Raw genomic sequence first — 13733 nt, forward strand, 5'->3', positions numbered from 1 at the left:
AGTACTCACTGTGGAGCTCTTGACCAGCACCAGAGCAATCCTACTCCGGCTCTTTCAGTCTCTCTTGTATCTCACAGCTTTCATCGTGATTATATACATATATATATTGACTAGTAGTCTTTCTTCTCCAAAGCCTAAAATGTTCTCTATTATATATATTACATATCTTCCATGATTCATGAGGCTTTGTGTCAATATCATGCATGAATCAACAACTAAGTGAACCGAAAGCACGCTCTCAGAGTTTTACACGTACTCAAAAATGTGACATTCTATATAATGGTTGATGATTTGGTTGGGTCGGGTTTATAGCTATTAATAGTTTCAAAGCCCAATGAACCCACTTGCTAAAACCCCATTTACAGACCTGGCGGCCCACTCGAAACCCTAGATCAGGGAGACAAAATCAAAACTACACCCAAAATTGCAAAAACACACCTCTGTTCTAATTTTTTTAACAGTAAATGAACAAGGCAATTGATCTTTCTGTCATTCGACATAAGCAACTAGTTGATATATATCTGTTTAAAACTAACTAGTTCTAGATATAGAGTTTATCAGTTTATCAATATCTTTAGGAATTTACTGGGTTGCAAACGAATGTTACTATAGAAATGGTTGACTAGCTATTGGAGTTTTTCTCCTCCAAAGAGGCGCGCGCTCTCAAATTTACTAGCTGGTAGAAACTAGAAAGTGAAGTTAGTGAACTCTTACTCTGGATTAAAATTTGTTATCTTACAGCTTTGATGGTGATTTACAAGAGTTTCCATGATCCCAAATTAATCCAGACTGAAATTTTAGAAAATACTTTGAATCATAGGAGACCAGAAAAAACGAATATGTTGATGAAGTTAAGCAGTGGTGGTGGGAAACCTTATCTCAATTCAAAAGAGATGATACTGTCCTTGGAATCAAAAGCTTTCTATGAATTAGGACAAAAACTCCATGACGTTATCATTTAAGAAACTTCATAACCATTGAAGGAGACCTTCCTTCCCTCGTCCATCTTTCCTTTCCAAAATTTCCATATCATTTGATGGATATAGGTCTTTTCCACTCTCTGCGTCTCTCTAACGACGACTAGTATTTTAAACTTGTTTTCACGACTCAGGACTACGCCATTCACATGTAGTCAGTCAATTACATATGAACATTGAACCACATTATTGTCTTGATGTGATATAAGATGTAGAAATATTGGCACGTTAATAGTATCGGAAAGTGGCTCCCCATACAATGATACAAATAGTGCACATATTAGCACGTGTAGTGTCATGTCATACTTTTTATATTGTAACAATACTTCACATTTATTGATTGCATAATGCATATAGTGATATAGATAGAGCTCTAACCTCACATCTACTTCAATAAGATAGAAAATGTTTATAGTTCGATCCGCAAAGAAGCATTGTACAACACGTACATCAATGAAAAATTATGATACGTACACGGTATATAGTTTACGTGGCGTACTCTTTAATGTTATTGGTTCATATTTTACCGTGTTTGTTTCTAATTGGTTACTCATATTTACATAATATTTTTCTCTTTCACCGTATGTAGAGATGACAATATTACCCATCGGGTAGGGTATTCAACCCTAATAGGGCTGTGTAATAGGTAAAAACGGGGAACGAGTATGGAGATCCCTTATATTCGAAATATGAAATCGGGTAACGGGCAGAGATAGTATTTTGATCCTCATCTTCATCCCCACCCAATAAGAATAAAATATAAATTATAAATGTTTCAATATTAATTAATTAATATTATGTAAATCAAAACTTTTTATAGTTATTATTTTATTTTGAACTAGACTTGTATTAGTTTAAGTTAAATTAATGTAAAAAAACTAATTTCATCATGATATTTAGTTTTCGTTTTAGATTTTTACGTTTTCTATAATTCATATGAATTTTTATATAATATAACAAAATATCATTAATGGGTATTGTGATAGGTATGAGAAACAGATCCCCAGCGGGTATGGAGATGGGGAATATCCATTACTTTCTAACGGAGATTAGGACGGGTATGAGGACGTAATTGAAATTAAGTACGTGTATGATATTTTCGATCCTCTGACCATACCCTGCCCATTGCCATCACTAACCGTATATATGCATCTTTATGAAAAGAATTTCAATCCTCCCAAAGAACCATGTGACAATGTTCAGTGGTCCTCCTCACCTGTTATATTATGACACGTGGATTTATTACATTAAAATTATAATTTTACATATTTTTATTATTTGTGAATTAACCTTCATGTATATTGATGATTTTGAACTAGGATTTCAGTCTTAGAGTTTAGAGTTTAGAGTTTAGAGTTTAGAGTTCATGGTTTAAAGTTTAAGATTTGGAGTTTAGGGTATAGAGTTTTAGAGTGTAGGGTTTAGGGTATTAAATTTTAGAGTGTAGTATTTTATAAAGAAATCAAAAATAGTATTTGATAAAATAGTTTAAATATGATATATTTTAAATTAAATCATGAGTGTCAAATGGTGATTTGAATGAAACTAGACATTGTCATATGATTCTCTGAGAGAACTGAAAATTTCTCCATATTTACATCACATCATGAAGTAATATAATTAATTGAGTACATTAAATGACAGTAGCACGTGGTATTCTAGATATAATTAGTAACTGTTTAAAGGAAGACGTTCGAATTACTTGTTGTGGACTTGTGGTTACCAAATTAGAGTGCCTTTTTAAACGATTTTTTTTGTAATAAAAAGGTATGACGAGACTTAAGATCACAATAATCTGTGTTGAATCATCTAGCCGTTTTTTTAATGAACTTGCATAGGCTGCAATATAATAACCCGTGTTAGATATTGATCTAAATAGACCATGCCATCTCATATCAATCAGTATACACTATACACTGGTCAAGCCAGTTTTGTTTGATGCATGGTTCGATTATTTCCTCCTCATCCTCAGCCTACTGATGCTAGCTAATTCTTCTCACGGTTTTTCACCGTCAACTACTAATGCATTGACTACGCCTATTTTATGTATTTTGTTCAAACATATATCACAAGCACTCAAGCAGTTCAATCAAGCTAGCTAGGTCGGGCTCGATAGGCTTACAAATTCAAACTTAAACTTAACAAACAAGTTAAGCTCCAGTTTTCAAAGGCTATATAAGTTGCTGTCATGTTCAAACTCAACCCGCGCCGTTAATTTCTATCAAATTCATGTCAAGTATGAATACTTAGTGTATGATCTGAATAAACTCATTTGCACCCATAATATCCTTAATTACATGCAGCTTATCGATAATCTGATTGAGAAAACTCATGAATTCTTTTATGCACGTTCCCTCTGATTGGTAATCTTACCAACTGACCTCTAAAAGAAGGAAGTCACCTAAAGAACTCACGGTTTCGTACTTTCGTTTGGTAAAGAAAGCCTAGATTGCTGAGTTGATGATCCATCTTAACTAACCGTATGCATGTATGCAGAAATTCCAATTTCCAAACCCCTAATTTTCGGTTACTCTTACACCTTTACTGCCCACACTCATAAATCATAATTCATAAATAATTAGAGAAAAAAAATGCACCGTCTCGCACACACTTGTAAATCATTAGTCAGTCAATTAAGTATTTTAGTCCAACCACAGAATAGTAACAATACATATATAATTGGTCAATCATCGCCATTCCAGAAAATACTACTTCAATTTGATGCTGATGTGGTCAACCCTAACCAAACTTCACCCGATAATGACTTTTAAACTCACTAATAATACTACACAATAACGCAAACCCACTTAACACTTAAATTACGTACCTTAAACGTACTCACTCACTGAGTCACCACTCGCCCCACCCAACCCAACCGAGCCCCTTTTTTGCCTTCAAAACCATCGACCATAATTCCATACACTGATACACATCAAAGTTTCCCCAGTCGATCCTCCTTTACGTAAATTCCATTCCAAGCAATAGCCCTAGCTTGTACAACTCTCACCCTTTCTAAATCTCTCATTCCCATATTTTCATAACCTCTCTCTCTCTCTCTCTCTCTCTCTCTCTCTCTCACAGCTAGCACAAACATGTCTCTAACTCAAAAGGCCAGTACAGGTTTCTCCTTTTTCTTTCTTGTTAATCTCATCTGCTTCGCATCCCCGTCATCCTCCGCAACCGACACGTTCATCTACGGCGGTTGCTCACAGATTAAGTTCCTCCCGGGGACGGCCTACGAGATGAAGCTCAACTCCATATTGGCCTCCGTGGTCAACTCAGCCATGTTCACTACTTACAACAATTTCACCGTCCCCGGCTCGTCGGGCGGTGCGGACACCCTCTACGGCGTGTTCCAGTGCCGCGGCGACCTGAGCGGCACTGACTGCGCGCAGTGCGTTTCACGGGCAGTCAGTCGGCTCGGCACACTCTGTTTGGACGCGTGCGGCGGCGCGTTGCAGCTCGACGGGTGCTTCGTCAAGTACGACAACGCCACTTTCTTGGGGGTGGAGGACAAGACGGTTGTAATGAACAAGTGTGGGCCGTCGATTGGGTACGACTCAGAAGGGTTGACCAGGCGGGATGCTGTGTTGTCGTACTTAGGGACCAGCGACGGTGCCTACCGGCCGTTCAGGGTGAGCGGCGCCGGAAATGTTCAGGGCGTGGCGCAGTGCGTAGGGGACTTGAGTCCGAGCGAGTGCCAGGATTGTCTCTCCGACGCCGTAGGGAAGCTGAGGGCGAGCTGTGTGACCAGTATTTGGGGAGACATGTTCTTGGCCAAGTGCTACGCACGCTACTCTGAAGGTGGATATCACTCTCAGGGCCATGGTAAGCAGTTTCGCCACTCCCACTCCACACGGTGGTGGTTCATAGCTTCTGGTTTTTGGCTGTTTTGCTTTGGTTAATATAAAGTTACTAATAACCCCATGTAGCTTCGGCTGTAGAATATCTGTTGCACGGTTGTTTTGGTAATTCTGTTTCGAGTTAATTTCTCCCTCGTTTTCTCTCTGTGCTATTATTTGTGTGACCAAGTGTCTTCATGTGTTGCTGTGCTTTACAAGTGAGTAGGTTTGATGATGTTTGTATTAATGGAATGTTTGGTAGTGATTGATTAGGAATATTCAAATTGCTTTGTGTTTAATTTGATAGTGGGTTATCTTTATATTTTCTCATACAGCTATGCTTGGTTCATAGGATAATTCTTACATTCATTTTAGAAGCTCAGTCAATGTATATATGTTTAATTTTACTCTAATTGCATTGCCAAGTCAATCCTAGCTCTTATGTATGAATATGTACACTGTTTACCCAAGCATGACTGTTCAACTAATGCGATGACATAATAAAGTAGGAGGACCCCCCCAAAATTTGTTTTTGGGTATGATTCACTTAAGCATTCTACTTTAAATGAATTAGTTTTCAAGAATATGTTTGTTAAAGTAGTAATGGAATTTCTTGTGTATGGCAAACAAATAAAGGGCTCTTTTAGAAAGTTCATGGCTTAAATTTGTATAATGTGATCAGTAACTCAATGTGACAAATTAGACCTAGTTTGAATTTGTGTCACTTCACAAATTGAGCAGAGAATCAACACAGACATTAAGATCCTTAATGATGTACACTGGTTTGCTAGACTCTGAAGAAGACCCTGAACCTTACACAAAGCCTCATTACTTGCTGCAATGAAATTATTGATTTGTAGAACAATGCAATCACAAGTTAATACGAAACAGATTACTCACATACACATATTGGTGATTAAATACTGTTCATGATCCAATTACTTGAAATATTTGGTTCAACTTAAGTAGCATTACATAGCAATAATTGAGTAGTTTATGGTTTAGTCCTACTTTAATATTCTCTTTGTTGTGCATAAAGCTAAAGTGTAATATTCTTGTTCTGCTTTTTAGATCACGATGACGATGACGATGGCGATGATGATCTTGATAGGACACTTGCAATTCTGATCGGCATCATAGCAGCAGCTGCATTACTCGTCGTATTTCTTTCTTACTTCAAAAAATACTTGTGTGGAGACGATTGTGATATCAAAGGTACAACTCTCTTTCCTCTATTTTGGCTCCCAGAATTCCATTCAAATCTACAAAGCTGTAATCTGTATAACTTTCCCTTTTGTTTTGTAATGACAATTAGAAATGTCGTAAAGGCGTATTTTGACAAGTTCTAATACAAGATTAAAATGCTTAATATTGTGCAGGTGGAAAATAAGTTGAGACCTGTGGATATGTCTGCAAGTAGTACTGCAACTCTCACTTGTTCTTTCCTGGTAACTCACATGGCTTTAGGTGCATGTCAAGTTGTTTTTCTCTTTTCTTTTCAATTCAATTTTTATTTTTCTCCTCCATAGCTCTTCTGAAGTCTCTGCTTTATATTTTTCTGTAAAGAGCACAACAGTGAGGGTAGATAGAAAAGGATGTGTATGGATAGACAAGCCATACATAAAGCTAGCTACTTTGAAAGTTTAAAGAAAGTGTAATGAAGCTTTCAATAAGAAAAAAAGAAAAGCACAGAAAGATTCCTACTAAGGCCCTTTTTCAGATAAGTCTATAGCATTTTGTAAGGTTAATTAGCTTGTTTACAAGTTCATGTGTATAAAGAGCACAAGTAGCCTTCTGGGAAAAGTGCCCATTGTGATGCTTTTTCTTTCTTGTTTTTTTTTTATGGTTGTGGTCTGAGACTTTTGGCAACTTTGAATAGAGTGGGAAGCTTTTAATTTGAAACAGAAGTTGGATTGCTGTATAGAATTTTATCTCATGTCAATCTACAGGTCATTTGTTCTGTAATTGCTCTCTCTAGTTGTTACTGTGATTTGCAAATGGGGTGAACTGAGGTCTGAGGGTTCATCTTAGTAGATGGATGAATCGGCGTAGAGAATGTGAAATTTTGTTAGGAAATACCCTCATTGTTTTGAGATTTACTTAAAATTAAAATGATTGGAAGAAAGACCTCAAACAAGCTCAACCAAAGTGTTGGATGAGCCAGTGAACTAAACATAGCGAGCATGCTTCTTCATCTCGTCTGTTTTCACAGTGGTGACCAATAATGCAGTATGATGTGTCTTGCTTTGAATAGTATGCAAGTTCCTCATATTTGACTGTTTTTGGTTCCTTTATCTCCAAGAAAGGGAATTGGTCAAGAAAATATATACTACTGTATGTGATTTCAGAAATATACACTGATGAATCTAACAATGATTGAAGCAAAGTTCTCTGATATAATATGCTCTGAGGAGAAAGGACTAAGCTTCTATATTTTAAAGCCACAATCATTATTTTTGGCTGAGACTAATCACTAATCACTGTATAATAAGGTAATGTGTATAACTTTCTCTCTACCCTATTGTCTATTGCCTTTGGCTTTGCTTTTAATTCCTAGGAGATTTCACATCTCTGTCCTAATCTACTCGGCAGAAGAATTCTATGAAGCTTCCTCTGACTCTATCTCATCTATTTCCACAGAAGCATCCCTCTTCCCCCACTGTTTTATACTACAGTATTTATCTGCAGTCTGCATAATTTGAGGCCATGGATGACAAGAAAGAATCCTAAAGAAAATCACTAATCGTGTAATCGATTAATAAGCGTAAAGTTTTAATAGATACAAGAATGACCAAGGAATGACAAATAAGGGGACTAATTAGATTACAGAACCATATATTATAGTCTAATTGAGCAGAGCATGATTAAGGTACCAGAGTAGAGTGCTTTAGCTTTTAAGGGTCAATATCAGTATGGACCATATATATTGAAGGCTACAAGATCTTTTTTTCACCTTTGCTCTTTTCTTTTGTTGTTGTAGACTTGTAGGGTTTGTTCAATTCAGATGATGAGAGTGACAAAGAAGCTGCCAGAACTTATTTCTATGGCGTGTTAGTAAAAAATATTGATACAATTTCTTCCATTTTGTGACTACTGTTTAGGGTTCAAAAGGTAATTAAAGTAAAAGGGTTTATTATATAATCATAGACTGAGAAATAGCGAGGGAACTGGTATGGAACTTCCTGAGAATGATTATAAATCTCTTTCAGACGGACTCTTCTTAGCTTTAATATACATGGAAAAAGAGAGTGATAGGTGAAGGTGATATGAGAAATTGACATTCAAATAGATTGGCCCAAGATGTGTAGTTGCTTAGATGATTTCCTAGTGATAAAATCATAGCTATGATTCTAGTCTAGCTGAAAATAGCTGCCTAAATTCTATATATATGAAAGCAACAACCTCCAACATGACTAATGTAAACAAGAAATTAAAAGGACGAATATAACTGTGAATGAACTTGAAGCTCGATCACAAATACTCTAGAGTTGTCCCACATATTACTGCTAGTTTTGAAGAAAGTTATTAGTAGAGTGAGAGCAATTTAATCAAGTGTAATAACCCTAAATTTCAAATACATTATTTGAATCAGTTTGAGTTCTATAAAGACATGAATTTCAGTTTAAATGAATATGATTGTTTGCAAACGTTATGAGACGGAAACGGAAACGTTCCGAGAACGTTTAATAAGAAAACATTACGTTTCCGAACGAATTTATCGACTTTTATTTCGTCGCTCGGTTGCGAAAACTTTCTTCACGAAAGTTGTAGAGCTCGTCGATACGAGTTCGTGAGCATGTGACGCGTTTTAATCGGACGATGTATGTAGAAGTTATTAACGTCGGGAGTTAGTTTCCGATTTGGAAACGAGTATATAAAGAACATTTTATGTATTAGGGTTTCCATTTGTGGAAACCCCCTCTCTCTCTCTCTTTCGGCCGCCTCCTTCTCTTTCTCTCTCTCTCTCGACATTCTCTCTCCCCGAGCTCTCTCTCCCCCCTCATTGTCAACGCCGGCGATCTCGCCGACCAGGCCACCGTGGGTCACACCGCTTAGCCCAGGAGCACCGCACGGCTCTCCTCTCCAAACCCCGAGCACGACGTCGCCTTCCTTGCCGCCGTGAGGCCTACACGACGTCACCAAGCCCCTGCAACTCGTCGCCGCTCGGCTCCGGCAACGCAAGGGCTAGGAGAAGGGTAGCTTGACATCGATTCTCACCCTTCACACCCCTTTCCATCGGATTTGGGGCCAAATCGCACGATTCAAATCCTCCCCGAGGAATCGAAGCTCCGCCGACAATCCGAGCTTTTCCAACGTCAATCGGAGGTTCTAGCTTCGATTTAAGGTATGGTTTGTAGTAATTGATGGTTGATTGTGATTGTTAAAGAGTTTTGGGATCGAATTGAGGAGATCGGAGGTGTGGGAGGAGGAGGAGTTACCGCCGCCTAGAGGCGGCGCGTGGGAGTGAGTAGGGTAGCGTAGGAGGGATCTGAAGTTGTAGGAAGGAAGAGGAGAAGGAGGAGAAGAGATTGGACCCGGCGGTGGCGTGATACGCGCCGTTAGGGGTGTCGGCGCGTGTGCCCCACGCGCCGCCACGTGCGGCGGTGTGACAGTGTTTTCCGATAGGGGGTATTTTGGTAATTTACTTAAATGTAAATGTAAATTTTATTTACTACGGTAAATGTAATTAAATTTTACCTTCGGTAAATGTAAATATAAATTACTTTCAGTAAATGTAAAAAGTAATTTGTAAAAGGTAATTAGTAAATTTTATTTACTGAGATTGTATTTACATTTAAATAGTACGTATACGTACAAAAATACATATTAAATATTTATACGTACAGAAATACGTATTAATATTTATACGTACAGAAATACGTATATAATATTTATACGTACAGAAATACGTATTAAGCGTATATTTGTACAGTAACCGTGAATAGTAACAGTGAACAGTAATTTCGTAAAACCAAAAATTGCTGAACAGTAACCGATTATTACTGTTTCGGCATTTAAAGGTTTACGAAACGATTCTAAAATTCTTTTCTTATCTTTTCAAGGTGATCGTTAAATCGAGGAAATGAATTATCATCGGGAATTGTGGAATTACGCTCGAGTCGATAATGTGAGTAAAATCTCACGTATTTACGAATCTACCCTCGCGGTGATTCAATATTTTGCAAGGGTATTTAATAATGAATTACGAACATGTATACAATATAGTGGACTACATATATACTGTATAAATGGTAATAAGTATATATATATATATATAGTTCATTATGTTATGTACTGTTATTAATTCATTAGAAACGGTCATTTCAATGACGAGAAATTGTGTATTGAGCATGTGTTTGTGAAATATGACATGTATAGGATATAGTAAACTATATATATATTGTATAAATGGTAAATAAGTACGAATATATATAGTTTTCTATATAATATACTGTTATGAGTTTTATGGCGATTATATCGAGCATAATTTTGAAATGTACAATATGATGTGTGATTATTGTACGTGAGTTTAACATTGAGTTTGTTAAGAAGTTAATTTGTCTTTGGACGTGATTTAGTACAATATGATGTGAGATTATTGTGCATGTTTGGCAAGTCGGAACCTAGCCTTGGCCGGGCGAAAGTTACGATACAGTTAGAGCTCTAGTCTGTCAGCCATAGTACTTCATGTGAGGTAACGGGTGGTTATCTACTCATGAGTACTCAGATTGTTTTGGATGTTGGGTGGCGGGTGGTTACCCAATATCAGCGTAGTACTGCATGTGAGGTAACGGGTGGTTATCTGCTCATGGGTACTCAGATTGTTTTGGATGTTGGGTAGCGGGTGGCTATCCAATATCAGCGGTGTATTACGAGAGGGGTAACAGATGTGTACCAGCGTTCTTGGTACCCGTATTATAAATGCATTTAGGTAACCAGAATGGTTACTTAATTTCTCATGAGCGTTTTATTTTATATTTCTTTGGGACAACCAGATGGGCCGTCCATTGACTCATGAGGACATTTATATTGTTGATTGTGATTTTTCGTATATATTGATATGCGAACTGTATTATCATTTTACTCATACGAGCTATAAGCTTACCGGGTTGTGTTTACAATCCCGGTGCACCAATTCAATGGTGTAGGGGATAATTCCGCAGGTACTGATTAGCGGAGATTGAGTGACGACTCCGGAGATTCGAAGTCGTTCGTATCTTGTTCGTGGTGAGATTTCTGGCGTGGATTTGTGTGAGAATTTGAGTGAATTTATTTGTGAGCTTTGTGAGAGTTGTGAGGATTATTACATTTTCCATCATATTGTAAATGTCGAATTATAAATTTGGTTTGTAATAATCGGTTTGACTGAGTTGTATTTGGAACTCAGAGATGATCCGCTGTGCACGTTAAATGATTTCGATTCGTTGAGATTGTTTTTGGTGTTTTAACGACTTTGAAATTTTGAGTTTTTAGGCTCGAAATTTTAGGGTCGTTACATCAAGTGACGCGTCCAACCCACTAATTATATTTCAGAAATTGTGACAATGTAGTGATGTTTTAGACAATCTGAACAAATTTGTTGGTTCAATTACATATCACTCGATGGAAAATCGCATTGGTTCGGTGTTGTTTCTAGAGCTTAACTTTAACAGTCTCTTAACAATCTCGGTAGGTTTTAGGCAATATGAGCAACTTACAGTACCCTGTTACAGAAGCAATACATTTGAAGTTCTTCCTTACTAAAACTTGTGTGCTTTTGACCAAGTAGCTAGTAGCAATAGTACTTCAGAAAACCGGGCCAAACAAGGCACTAGGAGAATTGGGCTTTTCATGTAGATAAAGGCAATGTTGTACAAAACTTGGCCCGACCCGAAAATGACCGGAAAACCCGAGTCCCTCAAACGTGTACCCCTGTATGAGGAATGTCCACCAGCCTACGCAACCTCCCACCACGCGTCGCGCTTTCCCCAATTCCTCAAAACGCATCGTTTCGACGACCATAAAAGCCTTAAACCCAATCGCTCTGGTCCATCATCAATTTCACACTCGCACCAAGTCTCTCAAATCGAAACCACCACAAACTCACCCTCCGAATCCTCGCCGGAATCCAGATCCCGATGGCTCTAGAGTGGGTGGTGCTAGGCTACGCCGCCGGCGCAGAAGCCGTGATGGTGCTCCTCCTCACGCTCCCAGGCCTCGACGGCCTCCGCAAGGGGCTCGTGGCCGTCACGCGCAACCTCCTGAAGCCGTTCCTGTCGGTGGTGCCGTTCTGCCTCTTCCTCCTCATGGACATCTACTGGAAGTACGAGACTCGCCCCAGCTGCGACGCCGACTCCTGCACGCCGTCCGAGCACCTCCGCCACCAGAAGTCCATCATGAAGAGCCAGCGCAACGCGCTTCTCATCGCGGCGGCGCTCATCTTCTACTGGCTCCTCTACACCGTCACTCACCTCGTGGTCCGGATCGAGCAGCTCAACCAGCGCGTGGAGCGGTTGAAGAATAAGGACTGAGTCGACTCGTTCGGTTTTGTTCTGATTTCGGTTGAAAATGTGGATCGGTTAATTAAGAAATGATATTTTGTGTTTTTTTTTTCGGATATTTAATTGCGTTTGTTAGAGTTCCTCTCTGTTTAGATTTTGGAATTCTAACTTTCTAAGTATGTTGTGCAATGAGGGTTTTTTCGCCTTTAAATTTTAGACTAATTTTCATTCTGTGGTCATGAATGTGTGATTTAGAACATTGAACTTTTATACGTTTCGATAATAATATGCTCTTCAGTATGTTACTTGCTATGTGCTTGTGTATAGCGGGAGTGACAAGTAGTGGTTGTTTTTTTACAATGGTTGAGCTTGGGTGGTTTCGTCTCGAATTTGTGTTGCACCATTTAGGTTGTATTAGTGTGCTCTTGCGTGACAAAAGCCCTGTTGATTTGGATTGCTGCTGTAATGGTTATTGGAATTGATCTTTAGCTGAACTGTTTCGTGCTGACATTCTTGACTCTGTCATTTGTGGCACCGTTTGGGGATACGTGTGCTATTGATCATTGAGTCGAGTAGTGGAGATTGTGAAACAGGCTAGTTAATGGGACTTGTTCTGCTGCTGTGCAAAGTTGTATAGCATGTTTTGGTGCGTGTTATTCAGCTTAGTCACTTGTGATTATGGCATATATAAGGCCATTTGCTTATAACATCCATTGTCCATTCGACTTTGTGTATCTGCTGGGGTTGTGTAGCCTGTAGGGGAACTGTGTCTCGGTGACGATTCTGATGAGTAGGGGCTGGTTTTTTTGTCGGTCTTGGTTGCCCCTTCTGATTTTAGTTCATTTCTGTATGTTCCGTCTTCATAGATGGTGGAAGTTTTGTGAGAGTAGGGTGTTGTCTCATATTTATTTTGTGCTAAGGTCTCATGACACGAGGGTGCGGATCATACCCGCTTATGTCATGATGATAGAAGTTGGCATAATGATCATACTGGATTCCCATCACACGAGGAAAAGCAGGGCAGGGCAGGGCTTGCCTTTTGTTAAGAATGATTAGGAGGTGTTTGAAACTTTGGACTTGAAGACTTCTTTGCAAGTTCTTAGTGTGGAATATAAGCATTTTGGATCTAAGAACTTCTCAGCAAGTTCATAGTGTGGAATATAAGAATTTTGGACTTGGAAACTTCTTTGCTTATTTATAGTGTGGAATATAAGGAAAGTCATCGATTGATGATGTTGTTGGTTCTTTGGAACTTTGTGGTGCATAAACTTGGATAGGATCCCCCTGAGCCTCACCTGCATGAACAAGGATACTAGAAGCGTTAAACTCACTTTGGCATGAGTACACTGTTACCTGCCGGGGTGTAGTTATATGTAGTTCCACGGCTAGATCTTAATAAACAGAAACATCATTAGCAAATAAACTAGTGCTTG

General features: G+C 38.6%; 3 protein-coding genes across 3 annotated transcripts in view; all 3 read left to right on the forward strand.

Annotated features, from left to right (window-relative positions):
• Window positions 1-13733, forward strand: part of LOC126791313 (21 kDa protein-like) — a 114250-nt gene that overhangs the window by 51380 nt on the left and 49137 nt on the right. The gene's annotated exons all lie outside the window — the stretch shown is intronic.
• On the forward strand, window positions 3877-6756 carry LOC126791307 (plasmodesmata-located protein 6). Its single transcript, XM_050517744.1, has 3 exons — window positions 3877-4805; window positions 5891-6034; window positions 6199-6756. Exons 1-3 carry the CDS (start codon window positions 4070-4072, stop codon window positions 6207-6209), a joined length of 891 nt encoding a protein of 296 aa, XP_050373701.1. The 5' UTR covers window positions 3877-4069; the 3' UTR covers window positions 6210-6756.
• Window positions 11859-12612, forward strand: LOC126791323 (uncharacterized). Its single transcript, XM_050517762.1, has one exon. The coding sequence runs from the start codon at window positions 11938-11940 to the stop codon at window positions 12328-12330; it is 393 nt and encodes a 130-aa protein (XP_050373719.1). The 5' UTR covers window positions 11859-11937; the 3' UTR covers window positions 12331-12612.

Source organism: Argentina anserina, chromosome 4 (assembly GCF_933775445.1).
Source record: "Argentina anserina chromosome 4, drPotAnse1.1, whole genome shotgun sequence".
NCBI lineage: Eukaryota > Viridiplantae > Streptophyta > Magnoliopsida > Rosales > Rosaceae > Argentina > Argentina anserina.

Excerpts from the sequence above, each read along its gene's own strand:
- LOC126791307 (XM_050517744.1), top strand. The coding sequence starts at position 4,070 with ATGTCTCTAACTCAAAAGGCCAGTACAGGTTTCTCCTTTTTCTTTCTT. Across the intron at positions 4,806-5,890 it reads ATATCACTCTCAGGGCCATG|ATCACGATGACGATGACGAT; the intron begins GTAAGCAGTTTC and ends TCTGCTTTTTAG.
- LOC126791323 (XM_050517762.1), top strand. The coding sequence starts at position 11,938 with ATGGCTCTAGAGTGGGTGGTGCTAGGCTACGCCGCCGGCGCAGAAGCC.